Source organism: Hyperolius riggenbachi, chromosome 8, assembly GCF_040937935.1.
Source record: "Hyperolius riggenbachi isolate aHypRig1 chromosome 8, aHypRig1.pri, whole genome shotgun sequence".
In the NCBI taxonomy this organism is placed as follows: Eukaryota; Metazoa; Chordata; class Amphibia; order Anura; family Hyperoliidae; genus Hyperolius; species Hyperolius riggenbachi.
The window spans coordinates 267,274,830-267,297,719 of NC_090653.1; the positions used below are offsets into that span (position 1 = coordinate 267,274,830).

Sequence of the window (22,890 nt, forward strand, 5' to 3'; positions counted from 1 at the left end):
TAACAAGGAGAGGAATGGACAATGCAGAAGTATGTGCCTTAAGTAGCTTTGCCTCAGGTGTGCTTTAACATAGTTAAAGCACATTAATGCCACCATAGATAAATACATAAGTGTGTGTATATACTGTATAGTGTACTGTTTATCTATATTCAAAAATAATGCTATAGCTGCGTCCCTATAGGAAAAGAGAACACAAAAATTATAAAAGAAAAAAGTAACTAAATGTCCCAAGACAAATTCCTGTAGGTCGCCTCTTTGGTGGATGGAAGTGGAATCGAATGGTAGCAATGCGGTAAACTCCCTGCTCCATACTGCTGCCATCAGATTCTATCCAGGCCATCTGAAGGTTGCCACACGATACCATTTTTTCAAATAAACTTTTTACCAATTCAAAAATTACGACCCGATTGACCCCGAAAGAGCCCATGGAATACAAAGATCTGGAGGAAGCCCTAGAGGTAAGTATAAATCCTTTGGTCATCTTCGTTACAGGTTCACTTTAATACTGATGGTATCTCTAACACTGAGTGACAACTCTATAAGGTATAAGGAATAGTAGGAGGCTTATTCAGCTGTTTTTGTGACTCCGTTCCTTTCCGATGTGTCCCTTTTGAGAAGCTGCTATAACATTAGATATCCACAGTAGCATTACATGTGCTGTTTCTTATCCTTTTTTGTTCTGAACTTGCTCTGTACAGAATTTAATGGCATTTCCATACAGCTATTTTGTGAAGAATACCAATCGTAGGGATTTTTTTTCATTAGTTGGGGGTCAACACAGCAGATTCCTCGCATCTCTCACCACAGAGGTAGTTTCATAATCTGTCCCCGGTGACTTGGGACAGCGAACTTGGCTCCGCCTACAGCTCACAGCACTCGCCTTACCATCAGTGCGTACCAAATAATATTGTCAAATAACTGTTGTCCATCAGGGCACAGAGAGGGCCGGGAAGTGCCTCAAGAAATGATGTCATGCGTGTCACTGTTGGGTCTTTGTCGCAGCGTCAGTGGCGGAAGTGGCTTCCCGTAAAAATCTATTTCAAAATACAAACGGTAAACACACACACACAGAACAAGCCGATTAACAGAGTGGCTGGCGTCATGTGAAAGGTTACAGAGGATGGAGGGGAGAGTTTTCAGCCAAACGCCAACGCTGAATAGAGTGATGGAGATAGGTTAGTCGCCAGAAGCGTGTTAGTAGCATATAGGAACAGGTTGGTAAGGAGATGCAGGTTATTGGCAATGGCCAGCACTTCAAGGTAGACATTCATGAGATGTGGTATATGAGATTTTAATGCTTTGATCTACTAACACTGGTACACGGCTAGTCTAATATTACTGCTTAAAGTATATCTGGGGCGCCTCCAAAAAAAACTAGTTTTACTTACCTGGGGCATCTTCCAGCCCCTAGAGGTCATATATGTCCCTCACCGCAGCTCCAGTCCTCTCTCTTGTCCTGCTGGCAGGATATAAATTACTGCGCCTGTACGCTCCCGATGATGTGGGCATGTTCACGCGCGGCGCATGCGCCTAAGACGCCGACCCACCAGGGATAGGTGATAATTCATAGCCTGCCAGCTGGGCGAGAATACCGGAGCTGTGTTGAGGGACAGAAGTGACCTCTAATGGCTGAAATTAAATCTAGTAAGTAAATCTAGTTTTTTGGAGTTGCCTCATATATCCTTTAAGTGACGCATGCTGGAGTTCTGACCTGGGCTGTGGAATCGGTACAAAAATTATCCGACTCCGACGCCTCAGTTTATGAAACCACCGACTCTAGGTACCCAAAATTGCTCTGACTCCTCAGCTCCACAGCCCTGGTTCTGACCAATATAAACATATGTCTTGGGACTGTCCAAGTTTTCTGGGAAAAAGTTCTCATCTTCTTGTGAGAGGAGCTAAACCTTCCTGTTGTTTCCTCTTATAAAACATGCCTGCTGGGATTGGTGGAAGATTGGCCATTAAGTAGTCATAAGACGTTACTGGTTAGACTATTAATTTACTATGGGAAAAAGTCCATCTCACTCGAATGGAAAAAATCAACTGAGCCCCCTCTTACTTTATAGATGCAGCTGGTTAACTCTTCCTTCCCATTTAATAAGAGGCTATTAGTCGTCTGTGCACGTGACCCTGGAGCCATACATGGAGAATGCCTGAAAGCCGCTAGCAGCTACAGGACATCGCTGGAGGCTCGGAGAGTACTTTATCCTGCATGGTGGTGGGTTCGGGGGGTTTGGAGTTTTGTGTTTTTGTCGGCCGGTTGCTTAAAGGAACACTATAGATTAACATGTTTTTTTCAATCGAGATAGGAAATGTTTCTGAACTGTTGCTAAGTACTGGTGTATACATTTGAATCCTTATCTGTTTGTTTACTGTTATCTAATGCCTTTCACACTTTTCTGATGGCAGTCTGCTCTAATCTGACACCAGAGTGATCCATGAGGGGAGAGGGAATTCCCTCACAGTGCATCGGTTAGTGTGCAGATAGCCCAGTCAGAGCTTTCTCTCACAGAGAGCAGAGGAAATGTATCTTATGCGCAACATAACCATTGTAATTGTGTGTGTGAAACCTGATACCTGACAGGCTATTGTTTTCATATAACTCTGCTTCCATATTACACTGTTCTTAGCACGTCAGACTACAGAGATTCACCTATGCCAAATGAGACATTCCAAATATAGCTAAAATCTACACACAATGAATTACAGCTTTTGCCTCGGATATTTAACATGATAAGTAGGAAAATGTTTACACCGCTACTTGGACATTATTTGTATTGTACATTGTCATTTTAAAACACTTGGGTACTGATAGTGTTCCTTCATATATCCAGCATTAGGCGAGATCCCTGTTAACAGGAACATCACATGATCTCCCAGAATGCTCTGCGGCAGAAGGCTGTGTGACATCATAGCTCGAGCTAAACATCACTGGGAATGCAGGTTACACCCCAATATACAGGTATAAGAAGCGTTTCTGATGCTGAAAACGGGATGATTAAAGTGTACCCGAGGTGACATGATGAGATAGACAGTGCCAAACATACAGATAACTAGGCTATGTTCTTTTTTAACCTGAAAGAATTAACCATTCAGGTATGCAAGTGAGTTTCTTTACAATTGGGACTTAGTTTGGATGCAACTCTCACCGAAGAGGAATTACAGCCATAAAACTCTTGCCTGGCAAAGAACAGCTTCTGAGTGCATGGAGACAGATCAAAAAGGTCAACACTTCATATATTTTAGCTGTGGGACACAGAGACCGTATGAAAGACTGCATTCATATGGGACAATACAACATTAACCCTCCTGGAGGTCTATTAAAAACCGCCAGGGGGCAGCACAGCTGTTTTTTTGAAATTTGGCGACGGGGCGGGATGACGTCACCGACATTGTGACGTCATCGGGAGTCCCGATCCACCCCTCAGCGCTGCCTGGCGCTAATAGGCCAGGCTGCGCAAGGGGTCTAAGGGGGGGGGGGGGCTCTGCGGCACAGCGGATAGCGGCGAATCGGCGGCGATCGGTATGCTCACGCAGCAAAAAGAAAAAATTGTACAAATCAGCCCAGCAGGGCCTGAGAAAACCTCCTGCGCGGCTACCGCCAGGAAGGTTAAACCACATTTTTAGCTTTTTAAAAGAAAAAACAAAACTATAGGATTCTAAAAGGAAAAAAAAGTAATTTTCAGGAGTAGGGGGAAAGATACAATTGTTTATCTCAGTTTATTTTCACCTCAGGTTTCCTTTAGGCCCCTTTTACACCTGCAGCGTGTTACCCTATTTTACTGCAAGGGGCCGTAATAGCAATGAAAGTCTATGGAGACTTTCACACGTTGTGGTGTGCCGGAGGTATTCAATACAACACAAGCGCTGCAGCGCACCACGCTTAAAGCACAGTGCTTGGGGTAATGGCAGTCTATGGGCGACACAGTAAGTGTAAACGCCAGAGCGTGCTGCATCCAAAGGAATGACTGGATCCCAGTGACATACTTCCTGCCCAGCAGGGAGTACGCCACCAAACGAGGGGCGTGCCTATGTATATGACCCTGTTGGCGTACTCTGCAGCAGAGTCATAGAAATGAGGATTTTTGAAGTGCAGTGATCGCACGGCAGGTGTAAATCTGGTCTCAAGGGAAAACATTTATTACATTCTGCTATGTGTCATTAAAGTTTATCTTTAAAAATCATAGTTAATTTATAAACGTCGCCAACCCTAAAAGCCTAAACTTAACAACAGGGGTGTGCGAGTACATCCAGTACCACTAGTGTCATCTTTGGTAGAGTTATCTGCAGGGCTTTGATACCAGTGAGTGCTCAGATTGAATGACCCAATGATGAATGGTTATATGATGTAATGCAACAGAGGTAGGTTGGGTAGTGAACACAAAATGCTGTAGTATCTGGGGACCTCCCATGGTTGGACCACCAGGTGGCATCAGCTACATGAGTGAAGCAACACTGATGAACAACCATAGGGTGCCTGGCTGATCAATGTAGTGCATGCTATGACACAAAGCCCATGTATTACACCCAGTGCTGGTGTGGAATGAGCCATGCCTTGCAAAGCCGCAAGTTAACGAGGTGATGAGTGTTGTGTTAGTACCATGGAAAGGTTCTGCATGCACTGCAAGGGAAGGCTTGTACATTTACCATTGTGATGGGTCTCTCCCAGAGGCTCAAGTTTTGGAAGTCTAGAAACTTTGGGGGTTCCCCAGCCAACTACAGGAAAAACAAACAGAATTTCATTTAAAAATAAGTGATTAATGGAACAACAACATGATCCCAGTGGATAGAGAACATCAGGAATGCTGGATCTGTGGAATGGCACAATTAACCATTAAACTAAAACTTAGGCTAAAACTTTTCCTCTTAGTTTTGTACAGAGAGCGAGAGGGACCACAACCTCTGCCAGGCTTGTTTTGATGTCAGAGAGACTGTCTTTTAGTGTTGGTGTTAGACTTTGGCTTAGCTGATTCGAAACACCAGAATACGCTTGACTGCTGCTGTTCACCACCAAATAAGTGGACAGGATCAGGAGTTCACTGTCTCCGATAGTTCCAAACCGGAAAGAGGAAGTATCAGAGGTGGACATTTATCAAGAGTGTCCGAGAAAAATATTGGTCTCAGGCATCTTAAGAAATCACTAGATGGTGCAGAGTCCTTCTAAATATGTTGTAAAATAGGAGGAGCTAGGAAGGTCTCTCAGACAGTGCAGTTTGTGAGGGGAATGGCTGTTGCTGAGGTAACCAATACATCTGCTGTATTGATACCAGCAGGCTCTGAGGAGGAATTCAGCAGGGGGGTGGCGCACCTCACAAATGATGTTTAGCCTGCACTTTGCATCTGTAGAACTGCTATTAAACACTTCTTAAGGCTCATACACACATCAGACTATAGTCTTTTGAAAATGAAAGATCACAGACCAATCTTACCACCCTTCATGTAGTATGAGAGCCATACCTACACAGTCTTTTCTACAGAGCTGAACTCCCCATCAGAAAAAAATCTTTGCAAGATGCTGCACACACAGATGCTGTACAGACACAAAAGATCAGTATCTGCAAAAGATCTGTTCCTGCAAATTGCATTCATAGTCTATGAGATCTGCAGATCATCATACATACCTTGTTTAACTGACATTCATTTGCAGATCAGACAATCATCTGCAGATCTGAAAATCCATCCTGGTGGATCTGATCTGCAGATGAATGTCAGTTAACCTCCCTAGCGGTAACCCCGTGTGTAAAACGGGGTAAGCCGCCGGAGGGTGCCGCTCAGGCCCTGCGGGGCCGATTTACTTAATTTTTTTTTTGCTGGACGCAGCTAGCACTTTGCTAGCTGCGCCAGCACCCCGATCGCCGCCGCCGCGCGCCCGATCGCCGCTATCCGGTGCGGCGCGCAGCCCCCCCCCCAGACCCCGAGCGCTGCCTGGCCAATCAGTGCCAGGCAGCGCCGAGGGGTGGATCGGGTCTCCCAATGACGTCCCGACGTCGCTGACGTCATTCCGCCCCGTCGCCATGGCGACGGGGGAAGCCCTCCAGGAAATCCCGTTCTTTGAACGGGATTTCCTGATCGCCTATCGCCGGAGGCGATCGGCGGGGCTGGGGGGATGCCGCTGAGCAGCGGCTATCATGTAGCGAGCCCTCGGCTCGCTACATGATTTAAAAAAAAAAATAATTAAAAAAAAACTGCTGCGCTGCCCCCTGGCGGTATTTTTCATACCGCCAAGGGGGTTAAACAAGGTATGTATGATTATCTGCAGATCTCATAGACTATGAATGCAATTTGCAGGAACAGATCTTTTGCAGATACTGATCTTTTGTGTCTGTACAGCATCTTTGTGTGCAGCATCTTGCAAAGATTTTTTCTGATGGGGAGTTCAGCTCAATAGAATAGACCGTGTAGAGTATGGCTCTCATACTACATGGAAGGGGGTAAAATTGGTCTGTGATCTTTCATTTTCCAAAGACTATAGTCTGATGTGTGTATGAGCCTTTAATCTGTGACAGTTTAGGGATGGATTTGCACTTTTCTTAACTGTAGTGCAACTCTAAAAATTCATGCTAAACTGCCAATATTACCTAGGATTTAAGAAAGTTCTTATTATCATACAGAACTGTTCTCTCTGCTGGTTAGAACAGTTTAAAGGATACCACAGCCTACAGGCTGTGGTAAAATAGAAGCTGCAATGTGGAGGGAAAGAAAGACACATACTTACCGCTTCCCTTGTTCCCTGCCGTCGGGTCCCACTCATCTGCTACAGCTGCCGGTACCGACCCGACTCTCCTGACCCTTCACGCGGACATACTACGCTGGGCATGCGCAGTATGTCACTATACTCTTCTCTTCTGCTGTCGCATCATGACGGCAGAAGTATGGACACTCCCCTGCCTCCTCCTCTCCCAGCGTGTGCGCTCCAATCTAAAGCTAGCGTGACATGCTAGCTGGAGATGCACTGGGACAATCGATGTGGAGAGAGCGGAGGGGGAGTAAGTTAAAAAAACACAGCCGGCTGGAGGGAGGGAGCGAGTGAGTGGGCGAGCAGGCAGCGAGTGGGCGGTGAGCAGGCAGCGGCAGTACAGTCCAAGCATTCTGTACATAGATGCAATAACATCTATGGTACAGCAAGAAAATTATCCCCACATTTATCTCTGCATATTTGCATGTATATACATGTGTGTATTTGCATGTATATATTTTTTTTTAACTTACTCCCCCTCCGCTCTCTCCACATCGATTGTCCCAGTGCATCTCCAGCTAGCATGTCACGCTAGCTTTAGATAGGAGCGCACACGCTGGGAGAGGAGGAGGCGGGGGAGTGTCCATACTTCTGCCGTCATGATGCGACGGCAGAAGCGAAGAGTATAGTGACATACTGCGCATGCCCAGCGTAGTATGTCCGGGTGAAGGGTCAGGAGAGTCGGGTCGGTACCGGCAGCTGTAGCAGATGAGCGGGACCCGACGGCAGGGAACGAGGGAAGCAGTAAGTATGTGTCTTTCTTTCCCTCCACATTGCAGCTTCTATTTTACCACAGCCTGTGGGCTGTGGTATCCTTTAAGAAGAAAAAATTGTCGGTAATGCTTTGATAAATCTGGCCCAGAGTCTCCTGACCCTGTCCTCTTTTTCGATGCTGAACAATGGCAGTTGGGAGTATTCTTTTGTTTCTAATCAGCAATGCCGAATTCAAATACCAACACTACTGCCTTTACTTTCTTTGCTGAAGACACGAGAGGAGTGAATTTTTCTTATTTCACAGACAGTAATAAAAAACAAATAGCAAATTTGGGAAGAACTTATAACCTGATCAGGTTTTTATTGCTGCCTGTGGTACCGCTGCAAAGATTCCCCCTTGTCCTGTTCTCAGTGACCATAGCCCATGAGGCAGGAAGCAGAACTCAGACAAAAGTAAAAAACCTGAGAGTAATTGAAATCCTTTCTCACTCTATCCACAGCTAAAATAAAAGCTTTAGGTCGAAAAATCACTTTAACAGACCTTTGTGCCACCTATCCACAGGTCTGGCCTTTCCGAACGTCCCTTTAAAGTGAGTCGGCAATGACAAAAAATAGAAGAGTTGCTAAATGTGTTATTAAAAAACGGAGGCAGACAGCTAAATACATTCCATGAAAAACGTCTCACCTGCCGACAGTCCTGTCATTCTGATGACAGGACTGGCTGCCGGCACTGTGAAAAAGTTTCTCTCCAGCCCCCCCTTATTTGTGCTTGTCCATACAACTGCATTGCTGAGTTTTGTATAATACAAAAGACAACCTCAGCAAACACAGTATGGTATGGTATAGCTTTTCTCTTGCATTATACAAAGCTCAGCAATGCAGTGTTATGGACAAACACAAATAAGGGCGGGGGGGGGGGGCTTGCAACTCAAATGTTCAGCGAATCCAGAGTTTGAAGCAGATGTAATAACCCAGCATGACTGAATGCTGAGCTCCCACACTTTCCTATTGGTCAGTGAAGCCATCCATCAAATGAAAGCACTAACACGGACACTGAACGTGTCAAAGGGGAGGGCTTTCCTCCTGACGCTGAGTGGATCCCTTTTCACAGTGTTAGGCTCAGTTCACACTTGCAGCGCATTCACTCCATCGTTAAGCATCCGCTGCGGACTCTTCCTCCCAAAGCCGGTAAACAGACCGGAGGCCAGCAGGAGCATGGGGCTCTCCATAGAATTACAATAGACCAATTCTACCAAGCATAAGGAAGAATTTTCATTGGTCCACCATGAACCAATGAGAATCCTCGGAGGATTCCCATTGGTCTTTTGCAATCCAATGGAGATGCCCATGCTTCTGCTGGCCACCGATCTATTTCCCAGGACCGAACTAGGAGTCAGCAGTGGCGGAGTCAGAGGACACGTATTTGTGACAGCATCAAAGTGGACGTGGCGCCTAGCCTAGTGAGAACGGATAAAATGCAGCAAGTGTGGACTCTGCATTCAATTAACCGCAACGCAGCAAACTGATCGTGTTTTTTTTTTTTCTGTAACAAGTGAAAGCAGATCTTTAGCAACAGTACAAAACTCAATTCCTTATCATCCTAGGTGTATCTGGAATCAAAACCTATTTTTTTTCATGCAATTTCACTACCGGATGTCAATCCAGGCCAATTACTAGCACAATGGGACTTCCTCACAAACAGGACGCAACAGGTCAGACTTGGTAGCTGCCTCTCCCAAACGAGGACCACAAATACTGGCGCCCCCCAAGGCTGTGTACTGTCTCCGATACTGTTTTCCCTGTACACGAACAGATGCACCTCAACCGCGGACTGCGTTAAGGTAATTAAATTTGCGGACGACACCACCATCCTTGGTCTCATCAGTGAGGGGGACGAACGCACCTACCGCAGTGAGATTGAGCGAATCTGCAGCTGGTGCAAGGACAACATGCTTGTCCTAAACGCTGCAAAGACAGTCGAGCTGGTTATCGATTTCAGGAAACGCCCCCCCCCACTCAGCCCGGTACTCATCGAAGGCACTGAAGTCACCAGAGTATCAAGTGTTCGGTTTCTGGGCACTACCATCACCAACGACTTGAGATGGAGTGAAAACACCACCAAATGCCAAAAGAAGGCGCAGCAACGGCTGTTCTTCCTAAGACAACTCAGGAAGTTTGGCATGCCGCAGGAACTGTTATCAAGCTTCTACACTGCCACCATCGAGTCAATCCTGTGCTCATCTATCATCGTGTGGTATGGGGGTGCCACCACGAGCGACAGGTACAGACTTCAAAGAGTAATCAAGGCAGCGGAAAGAATCATTGGGTCACCCCTGCCACCTCTGGACCTCCTCCACGCATCCAGATTGAAAACAAGGGCATACAGGATCACGAATGACCCGCACCATCCCGGTGGCCGCTTTTTCAACCGCATGCGCTCGGACCATCGTTTCAGAGCTATTTCCACCAAAACCTCCAGGCACAGGAACTCCTTTTTCCCCCAAGCAGTGTGCCTTCTGAACTCAAGTCACACACACAGAAAAACTAAATAGAACACCTGCGACCCAGGCCTAATTAAATATGTACTTTTCCGTGGTTCCGCACGCAGTTTTTGCACTACAATACCCTAAAGTCTCTTGTCTGCACATGTTTTGCTTGCACTATGTTGTTTTATTGTTCTATGTCTGTCATTGCATGCTTTGCACTACTATGTCTTATGCCGATGTGTACCACAAACAATTCCGAGTGTGGCAACTGCTGCACTTGGCGAAATAAATCTGATTCTGATTCTGATTCTGAATACAACAGCCGTTTTCTCATTTTGCAAAAATACACTTTATAGATAAAAACTATATACAGGATTAAATACTGGTATAAATATATTACATGGATTGCACACAAATCTAATACAAATGTACAAACATAAATAGGATTGATATGGGTGGTCTACATCAGACAGAAAGGTAGCATGGACTAGCAGGGATAGAGAGATAGACATGCAGTTCTGCAGATGATGTTCGCACACAGACAGCCAATAAAGTTGGGTGTTGCTACTTCTTCATGATAGGAACAAGGGTTGAGCAGAGGCTGCACCTCCCTCAGGCTGAGCTGGAGACTAGATAGAAGTTCAGAAATTGGATTGCAACGCTATATAAATAAAGTTTTCTCAAGTTTGAAGTCGTCCAATGTAAGTTTAGAGGATCTTCTCCTGCGGATGCCGATTCATTACTTACCAGGGAGTGGTGTTGCCGGGTTTTCCATTTCTGGCTCCTCTTGGCCCAAAGGTTCTATTTTGTTATTTCTTTTCAATTTAAGCTTTTTCGTCTTCTTTTTACTTTGATCTATTGAAAGAAAAATAAAATAGGCATTCAAAGGAAGAGAAAAAAAGGCTAACACAGTTCAAGCAAACTTGTGGAAAAATGACACAAAGCTCGGGATCAAAATCAGATACTCAACATCCTATTGAGCTTCCCTCGCTACTCAGATGTCCCCCGTCGTAGAGCGCAGCTCCCCTCCAGGTCGGGGCCAAACTCCTTCCCGTCTTGCAGCATGGCAGTAGACACACACACAAGCATGGCGCCCATGGGCAGGCTCGCGCGACCACGATACAGGGAGAAGAGCTGTGCGGCCCCCATGTTATTAGCAACAATGCATTGTTGCTAATCTTCGAGGGGCTGTGCTGAGTGATGGGAAGTGTATTCTAATGTCCCCCACATTAGAATACAGTGGGAAGCCTCAATAGGATCCTGAGGCTTCCCTCTCTTTAGATAAGTATCTCGATTTGTACCCGAGCTTCAGCTCAGATATACTTTAAGTACACCTGAAATGAGAGGGATATGGAGGCTGACATATTGATTCCCGATTAAAAAATGCAAATTGCCTGGCTGGTGATCCTCTAATGCTGGGAATACACAATGAGGTTTTTCGGCAGATAGATGGCTCAATAGATAATTTCCAAAAGGTCTGATCTGATTTTTTTCACCTTTCTAATCGATTTGTATAGAAGTGATCAGAAATTTGTACAGAAAACGATCAAAATCAGATCGGACCGGTCGTAAATTCTTTATCGAGCCTTCTATCTGCCGGAAAAACTGATTGTTTTCCCAGCATTATACTTTCGGCCTCAGACCCTGAACAAGCACGCAGATCCGATATTTCTGACTGAAGTATTATTGGATAAGGGCCCGTTTCCACATGGATAGTGATGCGAATGCGTCTACCTAGCCGCATCGCATCATTTCCGCTGGCGCCCGCACGCTTCTGCATTGGGAGATGCGGAAGTCAATTGAAGTGATGGGACGCAGCTGCAGGCGGATGCGGTCATGTGAGAATTGTGAGAAACTATTCCATTGCCATGCATGTGTTTCAGGACACCCGCCCTGCGATGCGGCACCGCTTCTAGTGGAAATAGGCCCTTAGCCAAATTCTTGTTTCAGGTGTGTGATTCAGACACTATTGCAGCCAAAGAGATCAGCAGGACAGCCAGGCAACTGGGATTGTTTAAAAGGAAATAAATATGGCAGCCTCCATATCCCTTTCAGTTCAGGTGTCCTATAAGTTGAATTCATATACAGATACTGTATAATAAGTGATAATAAATGCTTACTCTCAGGAGAGGGGTAGGCGCTTTTAGTGTACGTGGAGGTGTGTGGTCTCTTACCACACCTCCCTTGTGGCTGCAGTTCCTTGTAACTGCTCCGGTGACCGGCATGGTATTGAAGCTGTTTGGGGCGCCCTTTCACCGTCACGCTGACGCAATACGCAAGGTCTGCTCTGTACCCGCGCTCCCCTCTTGTCATAATCAATGTGTGTTTGGGACGCATCAGCCAGGCGCACATTGATAATGATGAGAGGGGAGCGCGGGGACGCAGAGGCGACCTTGCGTATTGCGTCAGCGTGACGGTGAAAGGGCGCCCCGAACAGCTTCAATACTATGCCGGTCATCGGAGCAGTTACAAGGAGCGGAGGGGGCACAGCCACAAGGGAGGTGCAGCAAGAGACCACACACCTCCCCATACACTAAAAGTGTCCCAATTAAGCTAGGGCTTATTTTCGGGGAAGGGCTTATATTTCAAGCATGTTTGAAATAAACATGCTGACAGCATATGAATACTTTAAAGAGCTTAAACATGAATTTTAAACGACACCTGAAGTAAGAGCAATATAAAGAATGCCTTATTTTCTTTTAAACAATGCAAATTGCCTGGCAGCCCTGCTGGTCATGTACATGGAAAATCGGACGCTGGTACTACTGATAGGGGAATATCAGTGACTTTACCGATGGTCTACTACCCCTGATAGTAGAATATCAGTAATTAGGCCTCTTGCACACTACATGTGTTTCCGATTTCGTTTTGCAATTTTGACGCGATTTTACATGCGATTCCAATTTGCGATTTTTAATCGTTACTGCATGCTCTGTTTTTTCTGCATTTTCCTTTTGATAGCATCCAGGGAAAAATCGGAATCACAAATCGGATTTGCATTGTGCAGACGGCCTAAGGCCCCCTGCAAATCCGTTTTGCGATTTCGATTTTTCCCTGGATGCTATCAAAAGGAAAATGCAGCATGCAGAACAGATTAAAAATCGGAATCGCATGTGAAAATCGATTAAAGATCACAAATCAGAATCACATGTAGTGTGCAAGAGGCCTTATACTGATATTCTACTATCACCCTCTGTACCCCAATACTCACGCTAACCTCCTCTATGTATGCTTAGCACTAGCCAGCCTCCATCTACTCCTCACACTAATCCCAGTAATTAACCCGCCAAGCCACGCCGGTAATAAGAAAAAGTCCGGAGTTCAGCTATGATGAAGCCAAACTCCAGTACACTACTGCGCACAATGAGCAGCTATTTGTAGGCGCTAATGTTGGGGGGCACCTCCAGTTCCTGCTATTTTTTTTGTGCGCTGCTGACGCTCGCTATTTGTAGCAGTTTAGACGCCTGCTAGTCTTTTTGGCACCTCTGGCGTCTCCTACTTTTTTTTTTTTCCCCTAAAATTCCCTTGGTGCTGCTGGCAGCCAAATTTGCCGATTTGGTGCTCATCATCTGCCTTTGATACTTTTAGCCATAGACCCTGAACAGCATGCAGCCAATCAGATGTTTCTGACTGAAGTCTGACTGGAATAACTGCATACTTGTTTTAGGTATGTGATTCAGACACTACTGCAGCCAGAGATCAGCAGGACTGCCAGGCAACTGGAATTGTTTAAAAGGAAATAAATATGACAGCCTCCATGTCTCACTTCAGGTGCCCTTTAATGACCACATAGGGGGGATGAATTGAGTACCTGTTTCTCTTTTGTCTTCCTGCTCCAGCTTCTGACTCAGAGCATCTTTATAGGACTCCAGTAAGTGTCCATCTTGTGACACCGGGCTACTCTCCCCGCCATCACTGCCAGATTCTGCTTCCTCGTTACCAGTCTTTGCCACTAGAGGTATATCGGAGACAGCCTGACCGTTCTGCATCTTCTGTTTCTTCTTCTCCTTTTCTTTCCTGATTTTGTCTTCATTCTAACAGTGCAAGAAAGAATCATGCTTGAGTCAGACTGCAGTGCAAGAAAGAATCATGATTGAGCCAGACTACAGTGCAAGAAAGAATCATGATTGAGTCCGACTGCAATGCAAGAAAGAATCATGATTCAGCCAGACTGCAGTGCAATAAAGAATCACGATTGAGTCAGACTGCAGTACAAGAATCATGATTGAGTCAGACTGCAACGCAAGAAAGAATCATAATTGAGCCAGACTACAGTGCAAGAAAGAATCATGATTGAGTCCGACTGCAATGCAAGAAAGAATCATGATTGAGCCAGACTGCAGTGCAATAAAGAATCACGATTGAGTCAGACTGCAGTGCAAGAATCATGATTGAGTCAGACTGCAATGCAAGAAAGAATCATAATTGAGCCAGACTACAGTGCAAGAAAGAATCATGATTGAGTCCGACTGTAGTGCAAGAAAGAATCATGATTGAGCCAGACTGCAGTGCAAGAAAAAAAACATGATTGAGCCAGACTAAAGTGGAAGAAAGAATCATGATTGAGTCAGACTGCAATGCAAGAAAGAATCATAATTGAGCCAGACTACAGTGCAAGAAAGAATCATGATTGAGTCCGACTGCAGTGCAAGAAAGAATCATAATTGAGCCAGACTACAGTGCAAGAAAGAATCATGATTGAGTCCGACTGCAATGCAAGAAAGAATGATGATTGAGCCAGACTGCAGTGCAAGAAAAAAAACATGATTGAGCCAGACTAAAGTGGAAGAAAGAATCATGATTGAGACAGACTGCAGTGCAAGTAAAATATCATCATTGAGCCAGACTGCAGTGAAGAAAGAATCATGATTGTTTCAAACTACAGTGCAAGAAATAATCATTATTAAGTCAGACTGCAATGCAAGAAAGAATCATGATTGAGTCAGACTGCAGTGCAAGAATCATGATTGAGTCAGAATGCAGTGCAAGAATCATGATTGAGTCAGACTGCAGTGCAAGAATCATGATTAAGTCAGACTGCAGTGCAAGAAAGAATCATGATTGAGTCAGACTGCAGTGCAAGAAAGAATCATGATTGAGCCAGACTGCAGTGCAAGAAAGAATCATGATTGAGCCAGACTGCAGTGCAAGAAAGAATCATGATTGAGTCAGACTGCAGTGCAAGAAAGAATCATGATTGAGTCAGACTGCAGTGCAAGAGAGAATCATGATTGAGTCAGACTGCAGTGCAAGAAAGAATCATGATTGAGTCAGACTGCAGTGCAAGAAAGAATCATGATTGAGTCAGACTGCAGTGCAAGAAAGAATCACGATTGAGTCAGACTGCAGTGCAAGAAAGAATCACGATTGAGCCAGACTGCAGTGCAAGAAAGAATCATGACTGAGCCAGAGTGATCAGAGAGGGACCTATCTGGTGGTCCATCTGGGAGTCATCATCTTATGTATGGCCACCTTTAGTATTAGGCACATAGACAACAGTATTCTTTGTGAGGACAGGGGTGAGTGTTGGGAGATAGGGAAGCAACTAGTCCAAATCGGTAATAGAAAATTACCGGTATTCTATCAGCAACATCACTGGCAGCTACACTAAATATACGCAAAGATACACAGCATGCTTTATGTGCCTAGATGTCAGGGGGTGATTGGCGGGTGTTATTCACCTCTGTGTGTCTTACCACCGCCACCTGCACACAAGCTGTAAAACACATGTAATGACAATACCTCCTGGATAACAGAAGTGATGGGCTGGAAGGGATTGGCGATGGGCACAGATGTATCTTCATCTACCAGCGTCCGTCCTTCTCGCTCTGCTTCCTCCCGATCTCTCTCTTCTCTGGAAGGGACAACATTGATTACATTTAAAGTGCAACTTCACCCTCTCACATTGTTCATCATCAGCAAAACTGAATAGGGAACTATGCCATTACTCTTGCTATTTCCATATTTGATGCAGCTGGTCACATGACCCAATAATCCATGCGCAAGATATATGGCTTTCAGGAAAGAGGGAGTTTTTTCCTTTGCACAGAGACATCACCTAACCCCATCCTCCACCTCCCTCTGCTTCCTCCTGCAGAACACAGAGAGGAGGTGGATGGGGTCACAGATGGACAATGAAATACTAATAATTCAGGCTTGCATTTAAAATTGACCCATTAGCAGCTTCAATAGAGTTATTTCTTTTGAGATGAGTGCACTACTTTTGAGCTCAGCCAGCAGAACTCGTGCTGTAAATTCTTGGAATGCTTTGATCTCTCTCTACTAGCAGAAAATATAGAAAGCAGAAGTCCTCTGTTATTGCCTCACACTGCACCCTAGTGGCAAGTGGCCATAAATACACATTACAACAGTACTAATTAGAAGCAGGGAAATGTAACAAATAAGAAATAAAGTGCTAAAATAAACTGGCCTGGAGCACTTGCAAATCTCTAAATAAATTGGCTGCTAAAGGGTTAATGCAAACTAAATGCCGCTTGAAATTGGAAATCAAAATTGTCAGGAAGTTTATTTGACAGGCCAGATTCCAAAGTCAGAATTATTAGTATCAGGTGTCGCCTCCCCTTTCCTCTATGACCATTTACTGTGGGTGATAGTGGGATGGTGGAAGGTTTGGACGCCTCATAGACTACAGTTCAATTTAACCAAGCAGGATCTGACACTTGCACAGGAAATCAGAGCTACAATCCCAAACAGCCAGTCAGATAAAAAAAAAAATGTATAAAGCACCTGGTTGATGTGCAATACACAAAAATAGTCATAAGCCTAAACTAGGGCTTTAAAGTCCCATTCCAACACTATTTGTTATTTATGTTCTGAATAATGTGTAATGGAGGTTAGACACTTGTAGGTGGTTTTATTGACGTCTCTTTCCATACTAGAGAGATTAACCTGCACTTCCTGTCCTTGCGACTCCCATACCGCTTTGTGACTTTAAAGAGGAGCTGTTAGGTATAGGGTCTCAGAGAAAATAAACACATATATCAGTAGCTAAAGATTGGCTGTACTTACATTACATATGCATTTCACTGTCCACGTTTGGATTTCACAGATTTTGTATATAGTATATGCAGAGATAGATGCTCCTGACAGCTCATGGCAGGCTCCATGTTTGTGAAGCCAAATGTGTCGTCATGTCCTGCCTGCTTCTGATCACAGATAAGCTCGTTCTTGAACAACACGGTGTGCAGTGAATATTAATGAGCCATGTGGCTAGGAACAATAGCTGACTCCTGCAGTGTAGTCTGCCCGAGATTTATCAGTGCTTCGTGCGCTAGACTGATTAGAAGCTTCTGTACCGTCTCATTAGCAGCCGAGGGGAGGGCCCCAGAATGCTTTGCAGTTTAGCTGCGGCTTGCGTCTTTATGGGTCTATAACAGACTTTAAGATAAGCACACATCAAAGGTAACTGAAATGTTTATCTTCACTAATGGCTTTTGAGCTTCCTTCTAAACTGTTTAACACAGGAGAATAGAGGTTTAAATTAGCTTCTGCAGCCTGACAGTTACTCTTTAACAGGAAGACCAGTAGTCCTGGAGACAGCAATGAGGAAAAGCAATAAGACTAAAACAGGAAATCTAACTCCTCCCCTATACACAATTTTTATCACATTTTTGCTGTTTCTGGCAGCCTTGGAGAGGAGCGGTTTCCCAAATTCTTATCAGGACAGGAAATGATAGAAATTCTCACAGATGGGGACACAGGAGAGCAATAAAACTTCAAAAGGTTCAAACCCCTTATCACACATGCAAAACTAACAAACTTTCAAAAGTTTCCAAAGTTATTTTAGTTTTGTAGTTGTAGTTCACTTTTGGAGTAGTTAATTAATTAAAGCGGAACTGTAGTGAACATAGCACAATTACTGTAATAAAATTGCTTTTTTTGTTTTTACAATATTAATATATAAATTATTTAGTCAGTGTTTGCTCACTGTAAAATCTTTCTTCACCCCAATTTACATTTTGCAATTTATCACAGGTGGCGACATATTTAGTCATGTCAAGGTGATCTCTACGGAATGTTTACCCAGAGTTCTAAAGCCAGTACAAAATATACCTGGTCTCACAGAATGCTCTGGGAGGAGAATTCCGCATCACTGGGATGGTGTGACTTACATTCCAATATACAGCAACATAATGTGTGTGTTTTCCTGGTGCTGATACCCAGAAAATTGCAGCAAAATATATTCTGAATAGTTTACTGCATTCTACTATATGTCACTACAGTGCCTCTTTAATCTGTGTGTCTAGTTATCTTTCTGATACATTTAGAAAGCATGAATTGGACAGATGACTAGAGAAGGTCTGAAGAATATTAAAACTAAAGGAGAGGAAAAATATTAAGAGGCATGAACTATAAATGTTATTCCTATGCAATGCCAATTACACGTCACGTAGCATCCTTACAGATTTCTATGGCGGGATTAGGACATGAGCACTGTGATTGGCTGCAGGGGTTACAGAGATATTAGACTATTGTGCTTGGCTTGGGTGGTCGTGGGGGTTTTGCAGGCCAGCACTTTTTGCGTTATTTACCTCTCTTCGCGGAGCCTTTTCACCCGCTCAGCTATTTTTTGCTTCTCCTGCTCCTCCTGTGCTTTCTGTTCTGAAGTCTCCTTCTGAATACGTTCGTGTAACGCCTCAAAGTCCTTAGCGATGACTCCCAGTAACCAGTTCAGCCCTTTCCGGATGTGCGAGTCGATTTTCTTCCCGTAACCCAGTGCGGCTGAACACGGCTCCTGTGAAGAGGTACGACGATTAGGATGTTTGGCTGGGTAGGTCAATAAGGCCTCACACAGCCCAACACACTGATGACAGACAGACAGTACTCACAATCTGACACAAACACTTGTGTTCATTGACCAGTTTCTCTAACGAAAGGTATTCGATGATATCCGCTTCTGCCATCGCACCTTCCTGGTCTTGCTTATTGGCCAAGCTGTACGAATCAAAAGAAAAACTTTAACAAATGGACATCAGTGTCGCAGATGAGAGAGATGTAGCAGACGCTTTTGCATTTGAGCAAAAATGAAATGGCATCAGAGGAAAAAGGGCAACATGATTACATTGATAAAGTACCCTTGCAATTTTTGATTGCGTGCAATCCGATTTTCAGATCAAAGCGCGGCCAGTGGAAAAGGGCCCCAAAGGGATGGGCAACATTAATGGCAAACTCTGTCTCCAATTTTAGGGGGGAAATGCTGCATAAATGTGTTGGGGGGATGCCTTATATATATTTTTGGGGGGAATTGCTGCCAATTATGTGTTTTGGGTGGAACAATGCCACATTATGCATATTTTGGGTGGAAACAATGTCGCATTTTGTGTATTTTGGGTAGAAATGCTGCCGCATTATGTGTATTTCGGGTGGAAATGATGCCTCATATGTATTTTGGATGGAAATGCTGCCGCATTATGTGTAGCTTGGGTGGAAATGCTGCTGCATTATGTGTATTTTGGAGGAAACAAATTTAAGATTGCTTTGTGGCCCACAAGTCAAAAAGTTTGCCCACCTCTGTGTTAGACTATGAAAGCAAAAGTTTTACATTGCAAAGTTTAAAAAAAAGTTCTTAATTTTAACCATTTCTTTATAAATATGACTGTTGGCCCTCAACTTTGTCTTTGTTTTTAATTTCGGCTCTCTATTTGAATTTGACACCCCAGGCTCTATAGGATTCAGATAAGTATTTGATTTACGACTTTAAAGTGTACTCGAGGTGATATGTCGCATGATGAGATAAACACGTGTAAGTGCTGCAAGGTAAGCCCTAGGTAAGTTAATCAGATTTTTTATTTTGACTTTAGTAACCCTTTAATAATGGTAGACTGTGTCTATCGAATAAGAAAAATGTCTGTCACAGCCATCACAATTTGGCTGTCAAAGTTGCTCAGATTCTTACACTTTTTCACCCACAAGAATTAACTGTTAACTTGCTGCCTATTGTTTCCCATCTCTTGACAGGGGGCATTGTGATGAGACGATGTGTTATTCACGTCACCTGGTAGTGGTTTTATGCGTGCATGAAAAAAGGATGCTGTGAAAAAAGGGCCCAACTTGATAACGAAATGGCGACGGTTATTAACGAAATCTGATAACGATAAACATAGTTATCAAGCTTTGTTAACAATAAATACCGTTGTAAAAACAGACGAGAAATAATAACGAAAAGATATTAACGTTTAACCTCCTTAGCGGTAATCCTGAGTCAGGCTCGGGACGGCTGCAGACTTCTCTGTAGTGTGTTTTTCTTCTTGTTTTTAGGGTCTAAAAGCTTATGAAAAAATTGCACGGCTTTTAGACCCTAAATCTGGAAATAATCATAACGTCAGGGAGGCTAAATATCGCTATGTAATTCAACAATTCAGCTTAACCCAAACCTACTCTCACACAGAACCCTCCCCTGGTGGTGCCTAACCCTAACCACCTAAAACTAACCGCCTCCCGGGTGGAGCCTAACCCTTCCCACCCCCCGGTGGTGCCTAAGCCTAACCAACCCCCCCTCCTCCCCCCGGTGTTGCCTAACCCTAACCACCCCCCCGGTGTTGCCTAAATTTAACCGCCGCCTGGGTGGTGCCTGACTTTAACCACTCCCTTTGCAGAAACACCCTTTTACACATAGTAACGATAATATCTTTGATAACGTAAAATCTGTACATATAAACAAAATATGACAAAAGCTATAACGTTGCAAGCTTCTAAAATGATAACAAACTTCAAAAACTATAATGTTCTAATGTTGTTAATGATATTTATCGCGGTGCCCTTAGCACCGCAGTCCGAAAATCTCATGCATCCGAGCAACGTTCACCTCCCATTCATTCGCCTATAACTTTATTGCTACTTATCACAATGAATTGATCTATAGCTTGTTTTTTCCGCCACTAATTAGGCTTTCTTTGGGTAGTACATTTTGCTAAGAATTATTTTTTTCTAAATCTATTTTAACAGGAAGATTAAGAAAGAAATGAAGAAAATTAATTATTTCTCAGTTTTTGGCCATTATAGTTTGAAATTAATATACGCTACCGTAATTAAAACTCATGTATTTTATTTGCCCATCTGTCCCGGTTATTACGCCGTTTAAACGATGTCCCTATCACAATTTATGGTGCCGATATTTAATTTAGAAATAAAGGTGCATTTTTTTAATTTGCGTCCATCACTATTTATAAGCTTATAATTTTAAATAATATAATAACATATTCTCTTGACATGCATATTTAAAAAGTTCAGACCCTTGGGTAACTATTTATGTTGTTTTTTAATTGTATTTTTTATTTTATTTTTTAATAAAAAAAAGTGTATGTGGGTAATTTTTGGTGTGGGAGGGAAACTGCTAATTTTAAATGTAAAATAATTTTTTTTTTTTATTAAAAATGTATGTTGATGCAGTTTACTATTTGGCCACAAGATGGCCACAGTGAAAAAAGTCCTGGATGCGAACGATCTCGCATCCAGGAACTAAAATGCTGGGGAGAAGTTTCCTGGGGGCAGAAATACTACGCTCTCTGGAGAGAAAGCGTCGGTATTTCTGCGGGGAAGTTAGATCTGTGAATGCGAATTATATTCCCATTCACTGATCGGGGGGCTAGCGGCGGGCAGCGGGAGCCCTCCTGATCACTTTGGTTGCAGTAGCTTCTGAATCACACCAAAAACAAGCATGCAGCTAATCCATTCAGACTTGAGTCAGAAACACCTGATCTGCATGCTTGTACAGGGTCTATGGCTAAAAGTATTGGCTGCCATGCGCTCCTGCACCCCTGCCGTGCCGGTTTCAAAATGAATGATTGCTCTATAGCAGAAATCATTTATTGAAAATAAAAAAATAGAAGTTTAAAGTGACAATGTCATATTAAATAATAAAGTGTTTTTTCCCACTGTGGTTAAAGGGAACCAGAGATGAACGATTCACACAAAATAAACATATCAGTTGATAGCTTGTAAAGAATAAATGCTCTACCCGATAATTTTGCCACTCTGGTGTGCCTTTTTGAGTGCTTTTTATCCATTATTGCTCCAGGAAATATCCAATATGGCCGCCAGCTCATATTCCTTCTGTTCCAGGTTATGAGGTGTTCTGGATGTGCTGTCTAAGCTATATGAGACTATAGACAAGCAGGGCTGCTGTAGGCTTTCATCTGTGTGCTTTCAACTTCATATTCTGGAATACTGTGTGGCTGCCTGTAGGAAGTGTCTCTCATAGTAATGAAACTGCATACAGTAGATAATAATGACAGGCTGCACAGACAGAGCACACAGATCACACAGCCACACTGTCTGCTAGACAGAGATTTTTCCTGCAGCAGCTCCCATGTCATCACAGCTCTCAGTATGTAAAGCATGAAATTTGAGCCAGGAGGGGGAAGGCTTGGGCTTGAAAAGACTCCACAGAAAAGTGACTCAGCTATGATTCCAGGTGGATTCTTATCACAGTTGCTTATAGACTAATTAAGCAGATAACAATGAAACTAAAAGCAGGGTAGCTGTTTACTGTCATGTTCCCACTGATAAATGTAATAAAATACATGAGGGTGCTTCGTCTCTGGTTCTCTTTAAGTTTTTTAACCCCTTGTGTCACCTATACTTGGCCATAAAATTTATGGAAGCCTGTAATGGCTGCCGCCCGTAGTGATCAGATGCTCATCTCGTTATGAAATATTTATTTTATTTATTTATTGTATTTATAAAGTGCCAACATATTACGCAGCACTGGACAATAAATAGGGATACATATAATATTTAGGGGTGACATACAGCAAAATGACAATACAAGAATACAAGAAAGACCAGATCATGCAGCACAGTATGAGTACAAGGTAATGCTTAGTCAGTCACTGAATGGAGCATGGAGATTAGGCAAGTTAGGTTCACTCAGATGCATAGCATGGGTGCACAGTAATGGAGGTGCATGATCAGGTAGGACACAAAAGGAGGAGG

The 22,890-nt window shown here is 43.6% G+C and overlaps 1 protein-coding gene across 1 annotated transcript in view; it reads right to left on the reverse strand.

Annotated features, from left to right (window-relative positions):
- Window positions 1-482: 482 nt before the first annotated feature.
- The window catches only part of ARL13B (ADP ribosylation factor like GTPase 13B), a 49,488-nt gene continuing 27,080 nt past the window's right edge, over window positions 483-22,890 (reverse strand). The window contains exons 5-11 of the mRNA XM_068248814.1: window positions 18,786-18,891; window positions 18,489-18,691; window positions 15,679-15,790; window positions 13,748-13,970; window positions 10,684-10,791; window positions 4,648-4,716; window positions 483-1,034 (exon numbers count right to left, since the gene is read on the reverse strand). Of these exons, the coding sequence (XP_068104915.1) occupies window positions 958-1,034; window positions 4,648-4,716; window positions 10,684-10,791; window positions 13,748-13,970; window positions 15,679-15,790; window positions 18,489-18,691; window positions 18,786-18,891 (898 nt within the window). The 3' untranslated portion in view covers window positions 483-957. The remainder of the gene's footprint in view (window positions 1,035-4,647; window positions 4,717-10,683; window positions 10,792-13,747; window positions 13,971-15,678; window positions 15,791-18,488; window positions 18,692-18,785; window positions 18,892-22,890) is intronic.